Below are 24,276 nucleotides of genomic sequence, written 5' to 3' on the forward strand. Positions count from 1 at the left end.
TTTACACAAGACAACTAGACAAGGATGGTGAAACCCCCAATGAAATGCAGAAAAATTTGACATCTCTAGCAGGGTTTCTGGTTTAATTGCAATTTTAAAGTTCCAGTAGGCTATTGCAATTGCATTCATTTAAGAATGGGATCCTTAAGATCGATGAGGAGGCAAATGCAAACGACGGATCCCTTAATGGATTCTCACTTAATTTGGAGTTGAAACTTGTCGTATTGCATAGGATGCCAAATTTCCAATGGGGATATCTTCTAAACTAGTTCCAATTGGGGTGAGGTAGCCTATTCCAAGACCGAGCATTACTATAAGGCCTCCTTGCATAGATCGATAATGCAAACTAAGAGTTCAAGCTTCTGTCATGTTCCACATATCCAAACACATAAACATGAAAAACTCAGACCCAATCAACATTTCATAATTAAGATACAATCCGTAACTTATTGCTTTGGTTGCTATAAAATATCCAAGATCTCATTTCTAGTCTTTACCATACTTGTTTTGTTTCTATTATTAAAATTCAACATTCAACATCCACCTGCTTAAAATTTTCAATGGGGAAAGCAACAGTTTTGTATAAGCCTAATAATGCACCGAAATGAAACCAAAAAAGTCTCCATCTTCAGAAAACTATGAGCAAACCAGATTTTGTCGACTTGCAGCTTAGCCATGGTCATCCTCTTACTTAGGGACCATAAAGAAATGGACAAAGGCTCTTCCAGTCAATTTCATATCAGCAATGCCCGCCGCTCTTTATTTTTTTGATACAAGTTGTAGAAAAAGAAGGCTAAACTGAAATATATCGACATTGATGTAAAAATCCCACACAAATTTAAAAGAGAAATTACACACTGATCTGTATAGTCTCCTTTTTCCTAATTTCTATACCTATTTCAGGCGGTTTCAAAAAAAAAAAAAGAAGAAGAAGAAGAAGTACATGTATGCATTCGTCTACGATCTTCCATTGGTTTGGTTATGGCCATTGGTGACACCATTTCGTGCCATGGCCATTTCAGTCTCAGCAGCTTTATCTGCCTCCTCTCGGAACTTCTTGTATATATCACTCTGGTAAAACTTCCTTGTCCTCATCACTAAAATCAATGAAACCAATGCCCCAAAAAATGTGGCAGCTGTGATTATAATGAAGGACAACTTGAAGCACTCTCCACCAAGACAAGTCAACTCCTCGTCTTTATTCCTCTCGAGCCCTTTGGCCACCAATTGCTTCATCGCCTCCTTATCGTATACATGACCGGTGAGTTTCACGTTGAGCAAGTACAAGCCGACGGGACTCGCGGCTGAACCAAAATTGTACAAAGTCGAGTAGTACTTGAGCCCGAAGAGCTCAGAAATTATGGCGAAGAGCAAAGGCCATTGAGCGCCGAAGCAAAACCCTATTATGACCGAGGCTAGGTAGAGACCATTTTTAACATTGAAGGCAATGAGGAGGTGACCAAAGCAAGAGACAAAGAGGGTTAGGGTTAGAATGAGAGGACGAGGGAACTTGTATCGTTTTAGTAAAAATTCCGAGACGAATCCGGCGACGACTCTACCGAGATAATTCCATATGCTGACCAGGCCGACGAAAGTTTTCCTGCTGCGTGTGGGATATCCCAACGAAGTGCCAATCTGACCCAAGTTGTCAATTGCTGTCAATGTGCCCCCAACACCACATATGCACGCCATGAATAGTATGAGCATGTCAATGCTGAATAGGGCTTGAAGAATAGTGTAGTCTTCTCCTCTATTTGGTGGCCTAAAACAAGTTTTCCAACAAGATTGGCTAGGTTGTTCCTCTGTGGACTCAGGAGTTTCATATGTGACCGGCTCCTTTGACACCTCTAATTGTTCTTCCGTGGGAACGACTGGCTTTTCCGTCACTATTTTGACGTCACCATTCATCTCGAGCTGTTTTCTCTCCCAAAGCTTGTACTCCTCGATTACAACAACAACAACGGGAAGAGCGAGCAAGAAGAGCACCATCGCCGTGCTGGCGCCGTACTCTTGTTGAGTAAAGTTCACCCTATTCTCTACTATGATCATGATCATCAGAAATCCGGCGAGGCCGAGAGAGATGTACAACATGTTGTAGAACACCTGGACCTCGTTGCTTTGTCTAATCACCTTCATGATCCTAATAGTCCTCAGAAAAGCGAACGAGATCGCCGCCGGAAGCCACCCGATGAGCAGAATCAAGGCCCTGGTGTCGTTGTAGTAGAAAGCAAAGTACATCTGCGTGATGATAGCGCCACTGAGGCCGACGTAGCCCTTGAGAAGCCCTAAAACGACGCCGCGGCTCTCGGGGAAGTTCTTGACGCAGGTGACCAGCGAGCCAGTGTTGGCGAACGACTGAGAATTGGCGCCGATGCAAATGTACAAGCACATCTGCCAGACTTTTGGTCTCGCGATTTTTTTGGTGACGGAGAGCCAGATCATTAGGTATCCTAAGAAGTTGAGGACGGCGCCGACCAGCAGGACCACCCACGGCGGCGTGACCTCGTTGAGGAGGCCGGAGAGGATGCCGACGTTGGATCCAAAATCTTTGAAGAAGCTGAGGAGGTTGAGTGTAGATTGGTCGTAGGCTAGAGCTGTCTTGATGTCGGGAGAGTAGAGGCCGAACATGTAGGTGGCGCCGGCGGCGGACATGATTAAGAGACATGCAAAGACCATGAACCACCGGCCGTTGAGGACCTGGAGGGTCAGGCTTTTGGTGTCGGCCCATCCTCGAGGACCGGAACCCGCCATGGCTGGATTGATATATGTATCTAGCTAGCTAGGTTGAACCAGAGAGAGCTGTAAGCAAACTTTGGTGTGGAGTAGAGAGAAATGTAGGAGGAATATATAGAGGAAGTCACACAAAGAGAGCAAGTGACAGAGAAAGAAGAAGATATAGTGTCACACCAAGACTTGGTTGACTACGTTTATAAATGGAGTAAATGGGAGGAGTAAATAACTGAGGAACAAGATAGGAACGATAATCCGATCCCCTAATATATATTTCATCTTATCCAGAGGAAAACTAATGTGGGGAAATTAAAGAGTGAATTTCTTTAATTTGGAATCTTCAGCTTCAGCTGACAGTTAAGTGTTCCCTGCTCATATTACGCCACCATTTTGGACAAAGTCTACTATACGTACTTATCCAAAATGAATAAATAGAGATTAATTTTTTTTTTTTAAAAAGACGGATAAATATCCTAGCACCAAAATTTTGATTAAATAAATATTTAGATACTTTCTTTCTAAAGAGCATGTGCGGGTATTTTTTTTATATTAATATTATGGCTACTATCAATATGTAATATTTCATTTTTATTACCTAATAAATAAAGTTCATTAATGTCATTGATTCACCCTTTAAAATCTAAAAGGAAAGCTTCTTGAGTCTTCTTCTCTTGTGGAGGTTCTGGTAACCTATAAAAGGAAAGCTGGACGTCCGATTGGAAGTAAGAAGCCGCGACAAAACAATAAGTCTGTCATACCTCCGCAAAGCATTCCTGTCACTTGGGAGGTTGGTACGTGCTCTTCTGATAAGGGCAAAGGTAAGGCTTGAGCTGTTGGGTGTCCAAATCCGGGGTGCCCAAAGTAGTTGGGCTTGGGTTCTTTTTGGGCCTGTGCTCGATCCTTTGGGCCCCTAGGTTTGTTTGGTCCCGCAGTTTACCTAGCATCTCAATTTTAATTTTTGATATTTAATTCTTGGTAACTCTAGTTGTACACTAATTGCGGTCTCTAAGCGACTAGTTTTACTTCCAATGAAAGTTAGATAGACACTTTGAAATTCGGGTGTGTACGTAGGCATAATAAGTGAGCTTATATATATGCAGTGAGGGCTACCTATCAGTTAGTCTGTTAGCTTGGGTTGAATTCAATATTTGGCACAAGACGTTAGTTGATGTAAGTGTTTTTTTGCCGTGGATAAATAATAAAATTATTTATTTAAAAAAAAATCTAAAAGGAAATAGAAAGGGTAGAATTGATAATGCAATATTATGATTTAGAAAAATATATTATATGGAATTGAAAATAAATATTTTTATTTATATGACATAATATATAAGATTAAAGCCACAAATTTTAGGTCTCACCCCCTCATAATATCAACGCCCTTATTATGTATGACTCAATAACTTATTACTTTCTCACCTTTTTTTTTTCTTTGATACGTACGTAGTTTTCTTGAATTTCTTCCAATACATCAACATGATTAATTCGTTTTTATTGTTTTGGATGAAGGTTTAACCAAGATAACTACAAAGCCTAAGGAGCTGGGGTCCATGCATCTCGCCTTATTCTAAAGGGTAGGAAGTGGCTGTTGAAGATGCTCGAGGAGGATGGTTTGCTAGAGGAGGTAAATCCCTCTACTGATTCTTCAGAAGCAATGGAAGTGGTTGGCAAAGAGGTAACTCTGCCTCCAAAGAAGAAGCTTTCAACTGAAGTTGCTACAGTACATGGAGATGAAAAAGGCGGTAGTTAAAGTGGTGAACTCCACTTCGATTATTACATCTGCTTGATCGGGAGATCGACAAGAAAAATAAGAATTATGTTGACACAGTTTATAACACTTCGGAGTTTTTAATCTCTTTGTTTTTGGTTTTATCTTCGTAGAAGGTGAGTGTATTTGGATTTAGCTAGGATAGTTTGTGTGAGAAGCGTATTATGGGCATGTCGTTATTTGTATTGTTTATTGAGATTCATTAATGAATAACCTCTCTTTACCAAAAAAAAAAAAAAACGTCACAACAATGGAATCACGAGCGAGTTAATTGGAGCATCAGATCGTACTTTTCTATCATCTATGATCACTCACAATATCAAATTCCACAACGTTGAAATTTCATAAGAAATGGGAACTTGTAGTACGTGTCTCTACGTACTTGCCTCATATGGTTACTTGCCCCTACTTGCTTTCTCTCAACAAATATTGTCATACTAGTCCTCTCTTTTTTCTTTTTTTTTATCACGTTTGAATATCCAGCATTTAACCGTCCAAAAATAAAAATAATCTTAAAAATTTATTAAGTACGTTTTATCTAAATTAAGTGTCTTTCTAGTAACTTTCGTTGATGATGAGATTGAATATTAACATGCACTCTATGATCACATCTTGCTGATTCAAGTGAAAAATTTAGTAAATCAACAATCTGTTCGATCGGTTATAATTAGTACTACATAAAACAACAGTGATTGATTCGATAATAAATCCCCTTATCTTGATGCCTTATACATAAGAAATAATTGGAGTAGTAGTTTAATATATGAATTCGTCAATGTAGGTGCTGGATATTTCTCTAGAGCAGTTCGCAAATGGTGATGCATGCTTGACGCGGAGCTAGCTCGATCGCAAGTAGCTGGGAACACAATACTGGAATTTTCAAAGTCATGCAGTAGCTTTGACTATGAAGATCATGACTGATGGATCCGATCGCCCCTCATAATATCAGCAATTTATTCATTTGTGTAATACAAAGTCGGTCGGAAATGTCTGGTACAAGAGCAATCAATAGCTTTGAGGAAATAGTACATCTTCAAATATGTGGCTAAGCCCTGCCCATTGATTTCTGATCGATTGTTCATACGGATGTCGATCGATGACAATATGTTGAGTGGCTATATATTAATTAGTGTTGTCTTGTTAATTACCAATTTTGTTCTTCTTCAAATCATCGTAAGATAAAGTATCTCGCTGGATCATTATCGACAAAATATAAAGTCTTTAATATATAAAGAGTATTAGTTTGTTAAATCTATATGTCAGTTCAAATATTGGTGAACAACAACAGATCGACAACTAGATCATGATCGATCACGCTAGTTGGATATCAGAGTTTCGAATGTGTGATTCCCTTAATTAAAATCTTGCGAGAGTGCAAAGTACCTGAAACTCTGGTCACATTTGTTTCGCCTTCCTTTCATTCTTTCCATCGTTCATACATTAATCTTATCAATTTGTGCTCCACTACCCAACAAACAATACAGCCTTCGTGTTTGTGTGCCTGGTAATATATAATGAAGAACTACAATGCATGTATACACGGATATCGGAACTCCAAATGATCCTAAATGATTAATTTTTTGCCATCATTTGTAAGGTCTTTATCATATCGTGCGTGATTGAAAGTCGTATATATTCCCCCAATTAGGGTTTGGAGTTAGCAATTTAAATTTAAAGAAAGAACATTAGTTTGCATCAATACCATTTAGTCTAGTGGTATTAGTCTTCTATTTGTAAGTATGAGGTGCTAGACTCATTGTAGCATTTCAGTTATTTGTTTGATAAAAGAAAAAACATTAGTTAATTAATCTATAATTAATTTGGAGTTGATTAATCAAGAATAATTCATGATTTTAATAAATAAATATTTAAATTCCTCTCTAACTTTATGTATCAAATTTGAACGTTGGGATATGCCATCACCTTGCTTGTACCAAACAATCTTCTATCTTAGTTTTAGTCATTGCCAAACTCTGTCAGGTGTTAATAAGGGAATCAGATCCTACGCCATTCCCATATTATAACCTTGATCTGATCAAAAACTCAAATGTGATCCATTTTAATATGAAATTCACACCCTGTCCCATGTGTAACTCATAAGTGCTCTTGCAATATATTCGTGAAAAATAACGACTTCATGTTATATATATATATATTGACCTATCGCTACCTAGTGTGTAAGTTGTATAGCAATTAGCATTTCATTCTTTAATTATAAATCATTAATTGGTCACTTTCTTCGAAATTGGCAATGGCATTTCTATTTGCTTAATTGCTTGCTATGTGAACTAATCCTTATCATGCATAGTGTGATTAGCTAATTAAATAAAGAGTGCATTGTTAATTACAATAACTGATAAGCCAGCTTCATAAGAAACAAAGTATGAATGATAAGCTTTCAATCAGTATCATTAACGTCTTAAAAGAATGCGTTAGATTGGATTCTTATGTTTTTGATATCGTTTATTCAAACTTGCTGAAGGGCCAGCCTTTGCCGCACAGATCGAACTTCTTCTAATTGTATTCTAATTAGTTGATTAGTCGTCTATAGATGTTCATGTCAAATTCGTATATACCTGATATGAACGCTCACAATTGACCAGTTTGTTTCGTAATCCATTTTGTTAAGCTTATTAGCACACACTCGAGTGAGGCATCCAAAATCTATTTTCTTTAATTTCCTTGCTCAAGTACGTAGACGATTTGATATACTCCAAATTACTCCAATTAGTTTGTAACAGACTGTGGTCAATGAAATTCGCGTTTTTGGACATTTGTAGTGAAATTTTAGTTTTTTTCATTCTTATTTTACCAAACAATGTGTCATTCTCAAATGACTTATCTAATAGTACTCACTAATTGTTAGATACTATTGTATTTGAAAATACGATTCTCGATCATTCACAATTTGACAACTCAACATATGAACCGTAAGTATATACTCTTTTGTACTACTAACCCGACCTCGTTAAATACTAGTTATATACCCGAACACATGCTTGTAAGTGTGACGACTTTTTCGATCGGTCCAGTCAGTACGTAGCCCTCATAAGTTGTCATTTACGAACAAAGCATAGTTGAATATTGAGCAGACTACCCGTCACCAATTTCTCATACCATATTTGATATATCCATCCATACAAGCCAAACCAGAGAATTCATACCGGTGAAAGCTACAACATTACCTATTCTATACATGGAATCATATATAGTACTATTTTCCTCAGTACTCATTCGTTTGGGGTCAATGCCGCTGTTCATACGCAAAGAGCAGCCACACGTATACTTGCACAGAAACTTTGGATAGAGGTTTGGTATTCTTCTCGAGCTTGATATGTTGACGATTCGAAAGAAGCGAAAGATTTCCTGGTTGCTCTCTGTCTATTTATATAAGATCAACTCAGCTGGCTAGTCAACTCCCTTGAACATCCGGCATTGTAGTTTTCTGTGCTTTTGGAAATATGTTGAACTGAGCCACAAAGCGATTCTGATCTCTCTGTTTTTCGCCTTCGTAAAGTAGGCAGAGACCAAGTGTTTACACAGTGAAAGGGAAGAAAGAAAAGTCTTAAACCACATGTTTATGATTCTAATTAACTTAATCTATAATCTTCAAAATTCTGGAGCTAGACAGATTCGCTTCCTTGTATGCAGTTCTTTTGTTTTTGTTTTCCGATAGTGGGTGTCATTTCCAGCACTGAAAGGTTCTAGTTGATGACATCTTAATCCAGATCATCAGATTATGTTTCTTTCATAGATAGAACTTAGAAGCTTCATATTTGACTTTGGAAATAGGCCCTAAAAGAGCCTCAATTTCAGACTTCGCTAGTCTTCTGGTTTTACTTGTAAAGTAGAAAGCTGCTTGATGCTTTTCTCAGATTCCTCTCCTAGCCGCAACAGTGACTGGGAATTTTGACCCATCTTGGAATACAGAGCCCCTTGCGAAGCAGCTCCGCTCATGAGTCCTTTCATCCATCTCGAAGACTCAAGAGAGATAACTAGTCTGAAAAGATCTATCATTAACAAGTTCACAATCCCATTGAGACATTCCACATGGAACTCAACAAACTTGTATACTAGCTCTGCGGTAAGAACACGAGGGGAGATAATCTGGCCAAACAATGAGTGTGGACTTTGTTATGGTTTGGTATCCCACAGTAGAACCATCCAGCACGACTGAGTTAAGAAACAAAGTAATGTTTGGACTCAAAGCACGTACTGCAGAGAGCCACATATGTTCCAATAACTCCGTTTCATCACAGTATGCTTACACAAGGTCTAGAGACTTATAGTTGGGGGTATAGAATTTCTACTACCAAAAAGACTAAAGAGATGAAAAGATGAACACAAACAAATACTAATTTTCAACAACAGGTCTATTTTTCCAATTAGAATTACCCTAATCTCTCATGTTCCTTTATTTCTTTGTCAACAAAAGAATTAAAGGATAGAAAGAGAGAGGGTTACAAGTAATACTCAAACAAGTAACTAGTAAACGATAGTAATGCATAAAAGTCCTCCTACGCAAATTTACTTTCAACATCCCACAGCAAGAATCTAAAAATCGTACACATAACAGCTACAAGTTCAATGAAAACTGACAATCCCACTTTTAGACATTAGTAGCGGTCAAAAGAAGATGGGCGGCCTCCCCTGCTAGGGCGGTCGTAAGGGCCAGCCCTGCTACGGTAACCTCCCTCATCTCTTGCTGGACCTCCTCTTCCATATCTATCACTGCCACCTCTCACTCCACCATCCCTGTCATAGCCTCTGTCTTTTCCATAGCCATTTTGGGGGTAACGATCAGAACCACCATATCTGTCACTAGCGAAACGATCACCAGCTGGGTACCTGGAGAGAATAAGTGCAGAAAGTACAGCATAAGTGCAACTGTATAATTAATTTTTTTTTTTCTCCCATCACATGTACATAAAACAAAATGTTTTATTTAAGCATTAAAGAATATAAAAGGGGGTCTGAATGCACGCAACTCAAGTCTATAAGCTATAACCATACATAACGACAGAATGGAACAAGTAGTGGAGAAGTAATTGATACCTGTCACTGACATAGCGATCACGGCTCCCATATTTGTCCTCCCTGCTGTCAAAACGATCCCTATCTCCATAGCGCCCTCCATCATAACGGTCATCCATGTAGCGATCATGATCTCCACCAAAGCGATCCACACGCCCACCTCCCCCAAACCTAGAATGTGAAGAGAATGAACCTCCCCCTCCACCTCTTCCACCACCAGCAGATGGGCAGTCTCGAGCCCAATGTCCTGTACGCCCACACTTGAAGCATTCATCTTGGCCCACAGATCTATCACCACCTCCTCCATAGCTTCTCCTGCCACCAGAAGAGTATCCTCCCCCTCCTCCTCCTCCTCTATAGCCATGATCAGAATCTTCACCTCCCATCCTGGGTTGGGCTTTGTTCACAGAGATAGTGCGGGAACCCAATTCCTGTCCATGCATCTCCCGGATTGCATCTTCCATTGCTCGTCGATCTCCAAATGTGATAAAACCAAAACCACGAGGACGCTTTGTATCTCTTTCCAGCATGATCTGCAGAAATTCTACATTAGAGTGATCATACCCAGCGTCTACATAAACAAAAAAATTAGAGTGATTTCTTCTCAACACAATGATACTTGCAAGATTTGCAAGTTAGACAGAAAGAGCATCAAACAACAAAAATTAAGGATGCATTGCATTAGACATGTATGACTCCACCACTCGGAAAATTAAGGATTCATTGCATTATAATATGCATTATAATTGCATTCTACTAATTCGAAGTATCAATATGTATAATGTGATACCACTGAACTGACAAATGTGTTTCAAAGCATGATAAATAATGAGAATACAATTCATATAATATATAAATAGGATAGAACATTGCAAGTAGGGCATGATCCGGTTTAACTGAGAATCTGAGATTAACAAGCAATTGAAACTAAACCCACACCGTAAACACACATCTAAGAGAGGACAGGCATTATAAATTAGACCAATCAAGCAATGAGTGATTCAGAATATATTTTATCGTGCGAGTGACTAACTAAAGAACAATAAAATTGGAGACGCAATAGGGATTGTACCTAAAATACGTTTTGCAACAATCTAACTGGTAATTAAAAATGAGTTTATACTTACTTTCCTTTTATAAATATGGATAACAGAGCACCATTTCATACTGGAATATTTCTGATACTAGAAGAATCCACATCTGACAACAGATGACCACTGACCTCGAATTCCCACAACATCAAATGTACTGGTTCCAGCATAAACTGTTCCAGCATAAATGCATATAGTCTCTACGCCCAGAACACTATCACTTACACCAGCAGTTACATCGACACCCCAAACATCTGTCTTGTAGTCACAAAACCAATATTCTTCTGGCAAAGCTACACAGATCAGCCAGAAAAAGGCAGCTCTTGCAGCAGTTGATCTTTAAACTATTCAAAATTAACAACTTATAAATACATCTAGTTACCCACGGCAGACATCTCTACTCTGCATACTATGACCAACGTGTTCCATAACTACATGGCTCCATCAGTCTTTCAACAAGTCAGAAACAGTAACCAAAACATTCATAAACAAGCAAGATACTCTGTCCAAGATAATGCTGATTCTCTTTCCATCAACTAACCCTGATATAGTCAACACCTGAAATCATATTTGTGTTTCTGGCTTTTTTGATTTTTAGGAAAATCCTACAATTTTTAGTACTATCAAAAATTCGAACCCTCAGGTATTAAGGAGTCTTAAATCAAAGTTTCAACTATAAATACGCTAGAAACCATCGATAGATAGTGAAGCAGTGATGTTGCTGAGCTCAGACTTGTCCACACAATATGATAATCAAACAGAATACTCCTTCTGACACTTTCAAAAGTGAAACTGATCTGAATGATGACTCAAAAGACCAACAGACTGCATTGCAAAAACGTGGTCATATGTGAACTTGCCAGACTGACAGTGTTGGAAGCCCCAGTGCTAATGTCAAAAAAACTCTACAAGGTCTAGATGATCTTCATTCCCCGCTAAACCAGCATAAATAGCTTAATCATCACAACAAAACAATAATAGCAGATAATAAGCAGTTCAAACAAAGTTCAAGTGCAAGGCTCAAAAGCAGCCCTAACTTCAAGTGTGCTCCTCATTAGCAGATGAGAGGAACCCATTGTCAGCCAGAAACAGTTTAGAGTCACTAACCCAGACTAACCCCTCAAGCATGAACTAACTAAATCTGACACTTTGGAACCTCACCCAATCAGTCATCAGAAGTCTACTATATCTGAACAAAAAGTTAGCAAGAGACGACAAAAGCTTTGCGATATAGTAGCCACTAAGAATCTGCCCACATAACAGATGATTGAGTTGAAGTAGATGACCCTCTGAATTCTATGAGAGCAGAAACATGTGACATGAAGGAGGAGGAGAAATTATCCGGCTCAAAGATCTCTCAGAAGACAGACACAACCTTCACCGTCATGTTTTGAATCAAACCAACCAAAAATATTGGCAAGCTGATAGATATATGGGCCTTTGTTCTACTTAGAAAAATAAAATAAAAAAACTTCTTGCAGCAAAAGAACCAAATCACTGGTTCAAGCAACAACCATCTGAGGCTTCAGCACTCGATGAAAAGAACCCAAAAACAGAAAGCATAACTTCAGAGCAAGAAACTTCTCATATTTGACATGTCATCTGACTTGTCATTTAGTCGTTTGATCCTCTAAGCAATACTTATGGTCCAACTTCCCAACATTACCACAGGACTTTCTTGTGGAACTCGCATCTCTTCCAAGAGATTAAACCTAAAATTAGCTGCCTTGAACCAAACTCCACAAATCGCGAGACCATCTGCTAATGTTTCTATTTCCTGTCTTGAGATCTGTAGTCCCAGCAGCTATAATCTACTACCAAAAACGACACACAGTCTGCAAACTCGATGCGACCACTTAACAAAAACAGCTCTACGAAATATCCATCAATGCACGGCATCAAAAGATCATAACTCCACAGAACAAGAAAACAAAAGAGCATTAATATACAAAGATAACAGCAAAGTAAAATAAAGTATCGTACAGAGAATCATCAAAACAGTATCAAACACATCTATACAATCTATGTAGTGTACTATATCCATACAATCTCACTGCTCAAGATCCCGATACTACAACACCTTGCGTTTTGAACAGTAAATTCACCAAAATCAAATCAAAATTAAGCATTTTACACTCCGAAAACCTTTGCAAGTCTCAAATTTCATTCCAACTTTAAAACCGAAAATGTCAAATTTTCTTTTTTGTTTCACAAAATAGCACCGAAATTCTCAATCAAAGAATCTAGCAGCAGATCAAACGAGAGCCTCCAACTGATTAACACAACCAATCTTGAACCTTCTTTTACTAAAATCCCTAAATCGAACCCCGAATTTCAGAAAGAAATTTCAAAACCAGCAAAAATTTTTCATAAAGTTTTCAAGCAAAAGCAAAGAAGCTTCAACCTATAAAGCGCAAGGCACACAATTACAAGCGTCGGAGAACGAATTGGGGGTTACCTGCGCTTCATGGACTTTGCCAAAGCGAGCGAAGGCGCTCTCGAGCTCATGCTCTGTGACTTCATAGGCTAAACCTCCGACGAAGATTCGGTACTCTTCTCTCCCGGCCATCTCTCTCTTTCTCTCTTTCACTCTGTGTATTTTGGTTTGTACCCAAACCCTAACCGCTTCGGCTTCTCTTTCTATTGCCTCAGTCTTGCTTTGAATTTCTTTTTCCCCTTTTCTTTTTCTATTTATTTACTTTGTAAATTAGGATAGGCCCCAATTTTTGAGGTCCTTTTCACTTTAGTCCTCCAACTTTTGTTTTTTTTCTTTAGTGCTCCAAAATATTGTAATTTTGTAGTAAGAGTTGTTAGATTAGATTTGAATGAGACATACAACTAAATATGACTAATTTAATGACTCAATTATATAGTTTTAATACTTCGGAGCACTGTGTAATGTAAAGAAAATCTCCAAAGCAACTATAAATCCCTCTAGAATTTTGTGTCTTTTTGTAGAGAATTGTAGTCTAATAGTAATTTTCTCTTCTCCATCTTTGATGTCAGGTCAAGTGACAAGTGTCGAGTTCGAATCTCAGGGCGAAGCAAAGACAAGAAAGAGAAAAAAGAACTGATCGATCTTGATTCATTATAGCATTGGAGGATGAAACAATTGCAAATAGTTACAGCTGTGAAAGAATTACATCAATGGACATACATAATTTACAGGGCTGTACATGAAATGGCACAGGTATCAACAAGTGATTGAAGTGTGATCAACTTTCAGGCTTTTCATCCCTACTTCTATTGTTCTGATAAAAGGGGGAGCCTAGTAACACTGCTACCACCACCCCCACCAGTTAGTGATTTAGAGTTGGTCGATTTTATAGAACCGGATTTTACAGGTTTTGATGAACTCTTCTTGTTTATCCTCATGGGAAGAATCTGCAACCTCGGATTGCGCTTAGTGCCTGAATTTTCAGCTGCCAACTGATAACTTTCCACCAGTTCCAGCTGTCTAGCAATTATTTCGGAGCATCTTGGAAGGAGCTCTACTGCCTCTCCACCAGGAATTACAATATACTCGATTGCAAGTCGAACCTCCTGACACAAACAAAAGGAAATATGTGGTACCATTAAGCAGATGATATATGCTGACAGATTCAAAATCAGAAATACTGAAAGCAAATGTGGAGTTGCATAGCGTACAACAGAGAGGACAATTTCTCAGAAACTGCCGGTAGAGGTATCCATAGAAAATACGTGGGATGGGAAAGGAAATGCACCTCCAATGCATCGATCTCTTCTAAAGATGGTTTTCTTTTGGGTGCATCATCTTCAATTTCAATGTCAAAGGAATTATTGACAAGCTGCTTTGGCAAAGAGCCAACTGATTCCATTTCAAGAATCATACGAACTGCCTTCACGATTTGAGCCATGGTATTTGACTGCAAGATAAACATCAAATATGTGAGTGAGCCCCAGCAAGATTACAGGCATATACAGATACAATACATAGACACAGAAAGTCTAAACGGACATTACCTTCATGACAAATACAGGCAACTGGTGAAATTTTGCTACACTACGGATCCATGGGTTTTGCTTCATTTCAGCACTTGATGCTATAATTGCATCTGCTGTTCCAATATCATCAGATACCTCAATTTCATCCTCAAGCCCCATTACCTTTGCTACTTGCAGTAGGTCAGCTTCAAGGATCTGCAAACAAACAAAAATGAAGGGTCAATTGAGATCATCTGCCTAGTCAGCAACTATTGACAATACAAGTTCTTAGGGGTTTTGGTCAAATTACATCCTTCATGGGTGTAGATTTCCAATTAAAGCAGAAAGTGAACCATGTGGAAACCAAGTATTTTACCTTGTATGTATATATACACACTGGTGAACTTCTCTTCTTCGCAGATTTATCACTGCTCAATCTTCTAGACACATTGGGTGGAGGATCTAGATCTTCCTCGTCAGACTCCAAAACACTAGCAACTATGTCTGTAGTAACAACAAAATCTGATGCTTTCAGATAGTTGTGTTCAGAGATTTGAGTAGGCATGCAAGAGTCATCAGCATCAGCATCAATACGACGAACTTCAAACAAAGGAGATTTCCCTATAAGCCAGAAACCTTCATATCAGATTAGGTGTTCCCTTACAACTACTCAAGTAATAAGTACAGATTCTAAAGGAGAAAATGTGAAGTACCAGCTAGTATAGCATCAACTGTTGCATCTAATCTGTGATGAACACGAAATTCTGTTTTAGATATGATCTCAACAGCACATGTAAATGTAGGAGGCCCCTTTCTTTCAAGAATTGTCTTTTGAACTTTCCTCTTTCTCGCTTCTTCATCTCCCAGGGTCACACTCTGCAATTTACATGAAGAATTCCTTTAATCTATCAACATTTCTTATCCGGGAACTGCTTAAATGGTAATACCAATAATGAATGATCATTGCACTGGAAAGGATAATTCATACAATATGGCACCTTGCAGAATTAATGCCACTTTGTATACCCTCTTTTATTTGGTTAATCACTTTGTACACTTACAAAATGATAAACTTGATGCATACCAGAAACACAATTGAAAAATGTATATAACTCCAATTTGAATGAATATAGAGTGGATGGCATTGTACCTCTATGCCACCAACAAGGATTTGTAAAGAAGGATTCTTTATGATGTTGTCTATTGTCATTCCATGTGCAGTTCCAACTAGTTGAACTCCTCTTTGGGCAATAGTGCTGGCAGCCAATGCTTCAAGCTCTGTCCCAATTTCATCTATTATAATGGTTTGAGGCATATGATTTTCAACTGCTTCAATCATAATCTGCACAAAAGGAAAGGGCAAAAGAGATTATACAACCAAATGAGTTGCAAAAGCGTAATACTACTGGGGAACTAAAGCAACAGTGACAGAAATGAGCCCTATAATCAATGTCAACACTCACATTATGCTGCATGTTGACATTAGGAACTTGCATCCTCCTTGCACGGCCTATTCCTGCATGCGGAACATCTCCATCTCCTCCAATCTCATTAGATGTATCCACTATTACCACACGCTTCATATGCTCATCTGCCAACATTCTAGCAATTTCTCTGCACCAACAACACATCCAAACAAAATTCAGAACATCTTCGCTCTTTGATTCCAGGTCACAGTAGGAAAACATCAAAGTAGTACATATACCTGATCAAGGTCGTCTTGCCAACTCCGGGAGGTCCTATCACCAAGATTGAACCTCCACCCTCAACCAAGTCGCGGATGACCTCGGCACTCCCTGACACCGCTCTCCCCACCCGGCAAGTAAGTCCAATGATTTGCAGCTTTCGGTTTCGAATAGCACTAATACGATGTAACGAGTTATTAATTCCAGAACGGTTATCATCCGAAAACTCACTAACCTGCAAACAAAACAAAATTTCCAAAATCGAATAAGAAAACATACCAAAAAAAATAGTTCCATCTTCATCAATCAACTTCTAAGTAAGCATATAAAAAGTTGCAGTCTTGTTTAAATTGTTTAAATAAAGTGATTAGTTACCTACTAAAGAATTAAACCAATAATTAACACCGCTAACCACCAAAATGGCTTAATTACTATTTCTAGAGAACAATTGTCACAGTCTTTTATCACCTTAGAAACAGCGAGCCGGAGATCTTCATGGCTGACCGGAGTCTCCGAGATCACCCAATCACCGGTCGGAAACCTCGCGATCGGAGGCCGCCCCAAATCCATCACAACCTCAATGAGCTTCCCGATCTCCTCATGCCTGTACAGCTCGCTCTTCATCCTCTCCGGCAGCAGCTCCAGAAACATCTCCATCTCCGTCCGCGACGTGGACGCCGAGCTCCCGGAACTCGAAGACGGAGAGTTACCGGAGAAGAACCGATCCGAGGGGCGGCGAATCTCCGGCGCCGGCGAGGTGGAGGAGTGTCGGGACGAAGCGATTGACTTGTGCGCGCCACGTGTCCGACGAAATGAGGAGGAGAGTTTGGAGGTGTGGAGATAGCAGAGGGTGGAGATGGGGATTTGGTTGGCCGAGTGCCATGAGGTCTGGAGATCGAGTAGCACCAATTGCGAGCTCAGAGCTCTCATTCTGTTACAGACTGGGATTTTGCTTTGATAATTTTTTTTTTTTTTTTTTAAGCTAACGATCGGCGAGAAGATTCGGGGGTATCTCCACTGGGATTGGAGCATATTTTGGAGGGAAGATGGGGCCCACTAACCAAAGAAGTTCATACACGTGGGGGCTGCTTCAACAGCCACACAATTTTCCTCACCCTCCTTTTCATTTTCAGACAAAATAGAATTCTCGAAAATTTGTATTTCTCTGTTCCTTGGTGTATACGATTGTGAAAAATACACACTACACTGAGTACACGTATAGATTAGTCTGATTCTGCTGAAATATTTTCATGAATCTCGATGTAAATAATTAAATACTGACGTGGTGGCTGTGTTGATCAAGGATATAATTGAAGTAGCTTGATATCTAATTTTAACCCAAGTAGCTGATATCTAATTTTAAGAAGAAAGAAAACAAGGATGAAAAAGAAAAAAATTGTATGAAAGGCTGGATGGCAAATCCCAACACGCTTCCAGTCCTATAGGAATGGTCCGAATGTGAGTAGGAGGAAATTTTGTACTTAGTTGACGTTGGAAACTATCAACTTGAACCAAACTAAATGAACATAATTTCAGCCGTGCAAGGTTGGGGCAGGTCACTGACAAAGACGGCACCGCTGTGGCTGCTGACTATTTCGGAAACTCATACTATGGTGGAAGATCAAAGAGAGAAAGAAATGCTAAGCAGTTGGCATCTACTAAGATGGCAAGTTCTAGGAGCAATGCAAGTCAAGGTGGGAGGTATGGGGGGTTATGCAACTGATAAACGGTCATTTATTTATGCACATTATACGGTTTACACTTCATACTCGGTTAGAGTATTGCTGCAATATAGGCTTGAGGCTCAGAAACTACGCTGTACATTGATAAGGATGGAAGCTGCTGACTAAATTTGGCGCAATCTATTCCCAACCCATCAGTATATTTCTTACACCTTCCTCGATTTTGTTCCTTGGCACCGAAGGACAGAATCCTTCATCTAGCAGGAATCTGTAGACCTCCCACTCCCGATCTCGGATCATGTGTCTCACTATCTCAGCCTGAAACAAGTTGGTAAAGAACACAATGAATGGTAGAAGGACGAATTATGTTGGATATCAAACCAAGATGTAGGATATCACTGGAATAAGACACTTATAGTGGTGGTTAGAGCTAATACCGAGAAGATGCGTGTGCTCAGATCTTTGAGGGCAAGAGTAATGTCATAAAAGACAAGAGGCCGGCCCCTGCCGGACAACTCAACCGGGTTTGCTACCAACAGCTCGGTGTCAGGGCCGCGGTTCACCACAGCCACACGAAGCGGACACAAAAGCTCCGCTCTCAAGCGAGAACACAAGGCATCTTGCTTCTTGCTGTCAACAATCTTCTTGCCATCTGGTTGCACTACAAACAAGTCCAGCTCACAATTCCCTTTTGTGTTCTCATAGAATCGTCCATAAGAAACCTGATATTAAACCCATATTTTATATACAATGGTCAGTATTATTCACTAATATGGTAAATCACAACAACAACAAAGAGGAGGACTAAATTGAATTTTATCAGCCAAAAAAGGCTAGAAGCACTGGCATGATACAAACCTTTTGCTCGCCAGAACTCACTACTGATTATAAATATATCAATTATACCAACTTTACTTTACATACATCTCTCTAGTATGATTTTACCTGAACTCCTTGACCCATGTAAAGTTTATTGAAGTTTTATTAGGAGATTGAGAGCATACATCAAGCATTTAACGTCAAACTAATTAGTTTCTGCATACTAACATCTATATTAACAACAATGACATGTTTGATGTGAGAAGGTAAAATTGTGAACAGACCCTAAAATTTTATTTCTCCCCAAAATTACATAGCTTAAAAAAGATGTACCTGAAGGTTGCAATCCTTTAGTGTTCTCATGATGTCATACACTAGACCTTTATGATCTGGACAGAATATTTGAACTAGTGTGTGAGATGGGCTGAGGTTATTGTCCACTGTTATCGAAATGGGAATGGAGGCAAAAGGTCTTTTTAGGTGGCCGTTGGTCCACTCCAAACTTAACATTTCTTCAGTGATTTCAGAAGGAAGATAATGAGAACCCTGTGAACATGCAGTAACTTTTGACTCGGCCAATTCAATTTCACAACCCAATAAGACATTCCCCAAGACAGCTTTCAGGCAATGAATTGTTTCATCTTGCCGTCTTTTTGTATGCAGCAGTTCTCTGATTGAGAAAGAGAAAGAATATGATTAGCCATATCTTAGGAGGAAAGATGAAACAATCTCAGAACTGACCCTCAACTGATGTGCCCTCACACAGACACGATGATACACTAACACCTAGACCGGTATATAATAATTGCAAAAACAAGTTTAAAGAACCTAACTGAAAATATTTTGCAAACAAAAATTGAAGGAACCATGTTGAGGATCTGTTTCTCTTTTACTCTAGAATGAAACTTGAGAAGTAGATATACCAAAAAAAGAAAGAAAAGGAAAGGCAGAAATGATGCACCATATATAGATAGGGAAATAATGTCAAGAGTGACAAACCTGGTATCTGTAACAAAAAAAAGGTCCATCACTTTCCCATCTGGGGTAGTAGACACCTTCACTCTCTCTATTGTGAGTTCAAGCTCACAAAGAACCTTAGTGACATCTATTCAGTAAAAAGAATCAATAATAATCCCAAACTAAAAATATATAGAAGTATAGATGGCACTTTTTTCTCAGATATAGATACATCGAAACAAGTAGGGTATACCAGGTAAAGGAAATGAAAGAAAAGACACAGATAGAACCATCACTTCTACATTGAAGTTGCCAAATGGATATGCACCTCATTATTCATTCAACATGACCCCTAGTTTGATTTCTTTTCTCTAAATGGGGATAATACAATTACTGTACTCATCTATGCATAAAAATAGATCACAATGTTAAAGCTTTAAATAGGCCAGTCTGAAGAATAGTTTATGAGTAACCTCAATCAATTTCATAAATTACTAAATTTGGTAAATTTTAGTTTATACATTATGAGGGAAATAAAAACTACTGATAAAGCTTACATCCTCGTATACTGTTATACATAGAAATCAATTATTTTCAGTCAGTACTCAGATATAGTCTATAGTCTATATGAAGAACCCAAATTGTCATCATTATAAAGATCACCGACTCTCTCTCTCTCTCTATCATCATAACAAAAGAAGTGATCTTTTCCAGCTCAAACTGTTACTAGGATAGTTGCATTGAAGATTGAGAAAGTGTGATGAATCATTTAGCAAGAGCAAACAACCGAAACATTACTGTTAGAACCCAAATGACAAAATTCTCTAAGTCTTGTTCATCTAAGTAAAAGTAAGCTGTGAAGAATCAATTCAGAGTGAACAAGTAATCATGCAATGACAATCTTGGAAATGAAAGTTTACCATGCAATAGGCCTTCCTGTTCATAAGAGCACCAGAATTTCAAAAGGAACACATCTAGTGGCTTCGGCTGCTGATTCTCCGGCCGATAATAGTATATCCCAGAAGTGGTAAAGTATGATGGACACACTTCTAACAATCTCTTTGTCAGCAAATTCCACCTAGTCTCCGGCTTTCCCACCACCCAAAACACTATGTAGCACCATTTTCCGTCGGTCGAAACATCTTCAACACAAAAGCAACAAAAAATGTTCACTTTCATCAAAACAGTATTGAATTCTACTAATTTTCCACTACAAATTCTATGATCCATCAAGAATGCCTTACTTTCTGCTTTACAACAAAAGATCCTAAACTGAAGACTCATTCTTTGTGTCTCTCTAAAGCTCGGATCGACCAATTAGTGTTTCAGCAAACTTCAATAAAATTCATTACATGCATTCTCAAGAATTTCAGATCCAAATAGTAAAAAACTTTTCAATGTTCAAAACAAACCACACCACTTTCCCAGCTCAAAATAAAAAACCACCTCCAGAAAAACCTCAAATTACTCAGAAAAACAAAGCAATCAAACCAAAAGCTTAAGAAAACCTCACCTCCTCTGCAAATGCTCAGCCCAAACAACAATATGACCCTGCACAGATCACAGCCTAACCCAGTTTTGTCGGGGCAATTCACAGTGACCACAGTGGGATCTCCAGCCTTCTCTCCCTGGCTAATCACTACCACGTCCTCATGCAAAATGCCCATTCCCGCCAAGTTCCTCTGTTTTTTTTTTTTTTTTGTTCTCTGTTTTCCGGTGACCAGAAAACTGAGCAAAAAGATACCCAAGTTGGGTCTGGTGGGTATCTTCCGATTCTTGCTCTTGTTTTTTAATGAGCAAAATTAGTGGGAGATTCCAAATAATAGAGGAAGAGTTTGAGATCAGATAGAATCATCCAGATAGAAGATAACAGATGATGGTTCTGTTTACTTATGGAATATCAATTTCTCATATTTATCGGTGGGAGAGACTGAGTGAGAGACAGAGATTAAAGTCTTCGAGACGTGGTGAGTAGGTGGACTCGAGTATAGTTGAGACTGATTTTCAAAGACAACTTTTTCGGTGTTGGTTTCCGACCGTCCTTAATTTTCTGCTATTTCATGAAAACTAACAAATAGAGTTTGGTGAAGTTCAAGTGGACCGGAATCGTCCTACTATAGGGGAACACCATTAATCAATTTTGTTTTACATGATTTTGTTATAAATGAAAAAGAATTATGATTAATGATACAGTCATGATTTATTAGTATAAAATCTTAAAAAGGAAATGGCCATTAAGAAATTTTTGGTTTCTATAAAAAAATATGTCGACGGCAAGTCCCCTCATCATATGTGGAAATTGCGAAATCGGTAGGTTATTTATGATATACATACATGGAGGAAGATGCTACCGGTTCGTTGGGAGGTGGCAGAGATAGAGATCTAGTTTCAATTAGTGTTGAATGCCCTTTATTGTTTCGAGTCAAGGTATGATATTAGACTTACTAGTAGGTCAACATATTTATGAGTTGACTGAATTATAAGCTGATTTCATGTCTAGTTACTCATGTTGCTCTTATGTCAATACGGCTCATGATTCAAAAGTTCATTATAAGTAACGTTGCGAGCCTCCGTTGAGAAGCAAAAGAACCTAAGAAAATTTTGAATTCATCGGTATTTTAGATAAAATCTCAACAGTTCATTTCTGACTAATTTGGTGCTAATCTCTTATAGGGCTGAATTCAGACGTTGCATAATGTGATATGTTGAAGTTTACGTAAGAAACTCGTATGAATGACTATAATGAAAAATGCACAAAGGAGTACCATAGTTCCCCAAATGTAGACCAACATTACGAAAAGGAAGGAAAACCTTCACCGAACACATTTGAGAAAAGCACCTCACGCACAACTTGATCTAGAGTGAGAAATTGAAAAATGTTGAAAAATTATTCTTGATTCTAATATGCCATTCTAGAAGCTCCAAAAGCTAGTGAGGTCATGTATGATATAACTTCGCATGTAAAAAAATCAGCTTTTTATTCAAAAAATTTAGATTTTATAGTGTTTAGCAAATTAATGAAAATCAGCTTTAAAATAAATAAATTACATGTTATTGCAAACGCTTTAAGAAACAATCAGAATGTTACTTTTAGAAGCTATTGTCAATAAAAACACTAAAAAATATTACATTTTGTATCTGCATCATTTTTAGAACTACTATTACTAAACACAAACCATTTTAATTCATAACTAATTATTTTCGTAGTACAACAACTACATTTTTTCTACTTCTTAAAGTCGCAATAACAAACTAACCTTGATTTGAGTTCAAATTTCCTTATTTTCACTCATCCGGGACTTAAAACGTGAAATATAAATTACGTTATATGACATGACACCGATCCGTAAACGAGTCGCAAGAAACTATCTGCTACACATGTCTTTTTTTACAACAAACGGTCATAATTCGTATGACAACTAAAGTTGTATTGTGCTAAACTAACCCATATCTTAGCAATTCATGTCTTGTTATCACACAATATAAGAATGCAAAAAGTCATAAAGAAACTAGAAAGTTTTGAACAATTCTTCTACTCCCATACTAAGCACTTTAGAGTTGTTTCAAAATGTTTCGATAGAGCGCGTCCTAGTGACCGACCCTAGCAGACTTGGAGGAGTATGTTGTGGGAGGACATATATTACAATATTGAAGTTCTTCCTAGAGATGGAGCTCCAAAGACCCATCTTCGTACCAGCATCAAGGTTGTGTGAATCATCGACATGATTAGAAAAATCCTCCTTAGTTGGAGTGCGGAGATCGCTCTTCTTGCAGCGGTACACCGACGAATCAACACAATCATGAGATATCTTTTGACGAAAGCCTGCAGCTTCTCACTTGGGAGGTTAGTAAACGAAAGCTTACTCTTATGAGCCATCCTCTTCTTCTCTCTTATTCATCCACTGAGATTCTCTCTTCTTAAATAACAAAATTATCATTGAAATATCGGCGATTTAATCTTTACACAACATGAGAATATCTAAATATTGCAATATTTGCGCGAAACTCACGAAATCTTGTTAATAAATCAGCCCATTTCTCTTTATTGAGAAATCGAAGAAGCTATCCAAAAGGTTTTGCCAAGCCTACTCGTATATATGGTCATTAACTCGGCCCAAACTTATGAAATTAACACTAAAGTCTTGGCGTAGCGTAGGTAACATGATTCGAACCCAGGTTGTCACATGTTATATCTCACATTCTCAACCAATCCTCTTAAGTCTTAAGATACACTTAATAGTCTATTATATAAACTCTACATATATTTTCACACTTTTAAACTTTCCTTTCGAAATTTTATTAATATCACTATCAAAATATCTATTTTTCTGACAGTCGAAATTTTCTCGAAACGCGATATTTTAGTCCTTAATTTGATGCCTAAGCTACTTCGCTCCTCCAAACTGGGCCGGTGTTGGATCAAACAAACAGAAACTTGAAAGGAGGAGAACGATACAAGTCATACAACTACGTTGATTTTAAACAGAAACTTGAAAAGAGAACGATACAACTACGTTGGTTTCTAACCCAATGGATGCCTATGTTTGGGCCAATATTCCATTTTC

At 38.3% G+C, this 24,276-nt stretch overlaps 4 protein-coding genes across 4 annotated transcripts; all 4 read right to left on the reverse strand.

The window, feature by feature from the left end:
- Positions 1–772: 772 nt before the first annotated feature.
- Positions 773–2,819, reverse strand: LOC101306672. The gene has a single exon (XM_004307294.1). It carries the CDS (start codon positions 2,749–2,751, stop codon positions 958–960), a length of 1,794 nt encoding a protein of 597 aa, XP_004307342.1. The 5' UTR covers positions 2,752–2,819; the 3' UTR covers positions 773–957.
- A 6,018-nt stretch (positions 2,820–8,837) lies between these two features.
- On the reverse strand, positions 8,838–13,278 carry LOC101306961. Its single transcript, XM_004307295.1, has 3 exons — positions 13,082–13,278; positions 9,554–10,065; positions 8,838–9,346 (listed from the first exon to the last, which is right to left on the reverse strand). Exons 1-3 carry the CDS (start codon positions 13,190–13,192, stop codon positions 9,115–9,117), a joined length of 855 nt encoding a protein of 284 aa, XP_004307343.1. The 5' UTR covers positions 13,193–13,278; the 3' UTR covers positions 8,838–9,114.
- A 515-nt stretch (positions 13,279–13,793) lies between these two features.
- LOC101307250 (uncharacterized protein ycf45-like) lies at positions 13,794–17,183 on the reverse strand. The gene is made up of 9 exons (XM_004307296.1): positions 16,722–17,183; positions 16,274–16,488; positions 16,032–16,182; positions 15,719–15,910; positions 15,282–15,444; positions 14,945–15,189; positions 14,608–14,784; positions 14,349–14,510; positions 13,794–14,166 (listed from the first exon to the last, which is right to left on the reverse strand). The coding sequence occupies exons 1-9, from the start codon at positions 17,181–17,183 to the stop codon at positions 13,867–13,869; spliced, it is 2,067 nt and encodes a 688-aa protein (XP_004307344.1). The 3' UTR covers positions 13,794–13,866.
- A 791-nt stretch (positions 17,184–17,974) lies between these two features.
- Positions 17,975–21,610, reverse strand: LOC101307536. Its single transcript, XM_004307297.1, has 6 exons — positions 21,225–21,610; positions 20,632–20,853; positions 19,754–19,859; positions 19,088–19,424; positions 18,373–18,657; positions 17,975–18,253 (listed from the first exon to the last, which is right to left on the reverse strand). The coding sequence occupies exons 1-6, from the start codon at positions 21,376–21,378 to the stop codon at positions 18,116–18,118; spliced, it is 1,242 nt and encodes a 413-aa protein (XP_004307345.1). The 5' UTR covers positions 21,379–21,610; the 3' UTR covers positions 17,975–18,115.
- Between the last annotated feature and the right edge of the window lie 2,666 nt (positions 21,611–24,276).

The sequence above is a fragment of the Fragaria vesca genome, linkage group LG7 (genome assembly GCF_000184155.1).
Source record: "Fragaria vesca subsp. vesca linkage group LG7, FraVesHawaii_1.0, whole genome shotgun sequence".
In the NCBI taxonomy this organism is placed as follows: domain Eukaryota; kingdom Viridiplantae; phylum Streptophyta; class Magnoliopsida; order Rosales; family Rosaceae; genus Fragaria; species Fragaria vesca.

Bases quoted from the DNA above. Each gene is read 5' to 3' on its own strand.
- LOC101307536 (XM_004307297.1), bottom strand. From the start codon at position 21,378: ATGGGCATTTTGCATGAGGACGTGGTAGTGATTAGCCAGGGAGAGAAG. The intron at 19,860-20,631 runs GTAAACTTTCAT...TTTACTGAATAG, and splicing joins ACAGGAAGGCCTATTGCATG to ATGTCACTAAGGTTCTTTGT. The intron at 19,425-19,753 runs GTTTGTCACTCT...TTTCTCAATCAG, and splicing joins TTTTTTGTTACAGATACCAG to AGAACTGCTGCATACAAAAA.
- LOC101306672 (XM_004307294.1), bottom strand. From the start codon at position 2,751: ATGGCGGGTTCCGGTCCTCGAGGATGGGCCGACACCAAAAGCCTGACC.
- LOC101307250 (XM_004307296.1), bottom strand. From the start codon at position 17,183: ATGAGAGCTCTGAGCTCGCAATTGGTGCTACTCGATCTCCAGACCTCA. The intron at 16,489-16,721 runs GTGATAAAAGAC...TTTTGTTTGCAG, and splicing joins TCCGGCTCGCTGTTTCTAAG to GTTAGTGAGTTTTCGGATGA. The intron at 15,445-15,718 runs GTACAATGCCAT...TGTAAATTGCAG, and splicing joins TCCTTGTTGGTGGCATAGAG to AGTGTGACCCTGGGAGATGA.
- LOC101306961 (XM_004307295.1), bottom strand. From the start codon at position 13,192: ATGGCCGGGAGAGAAGAGTACCGAATCTTCGTCGGAGGTTTAGCCTAT. The intron at 10,066-13,081 runs GTAACCCCCAAT...GAATTTCTGCAG, and splicing joins GCAAAGTCCATGAAGCGCAG to ATCATGCTGGAAAGAGATAC. The intron at 9,347-9,553 runs GTATCAATTACT...TATTCTCTCCAG, and splicing joins GATCGCTATGTCAGTGACAG to GTACCCAGCTGGTGATCGTT.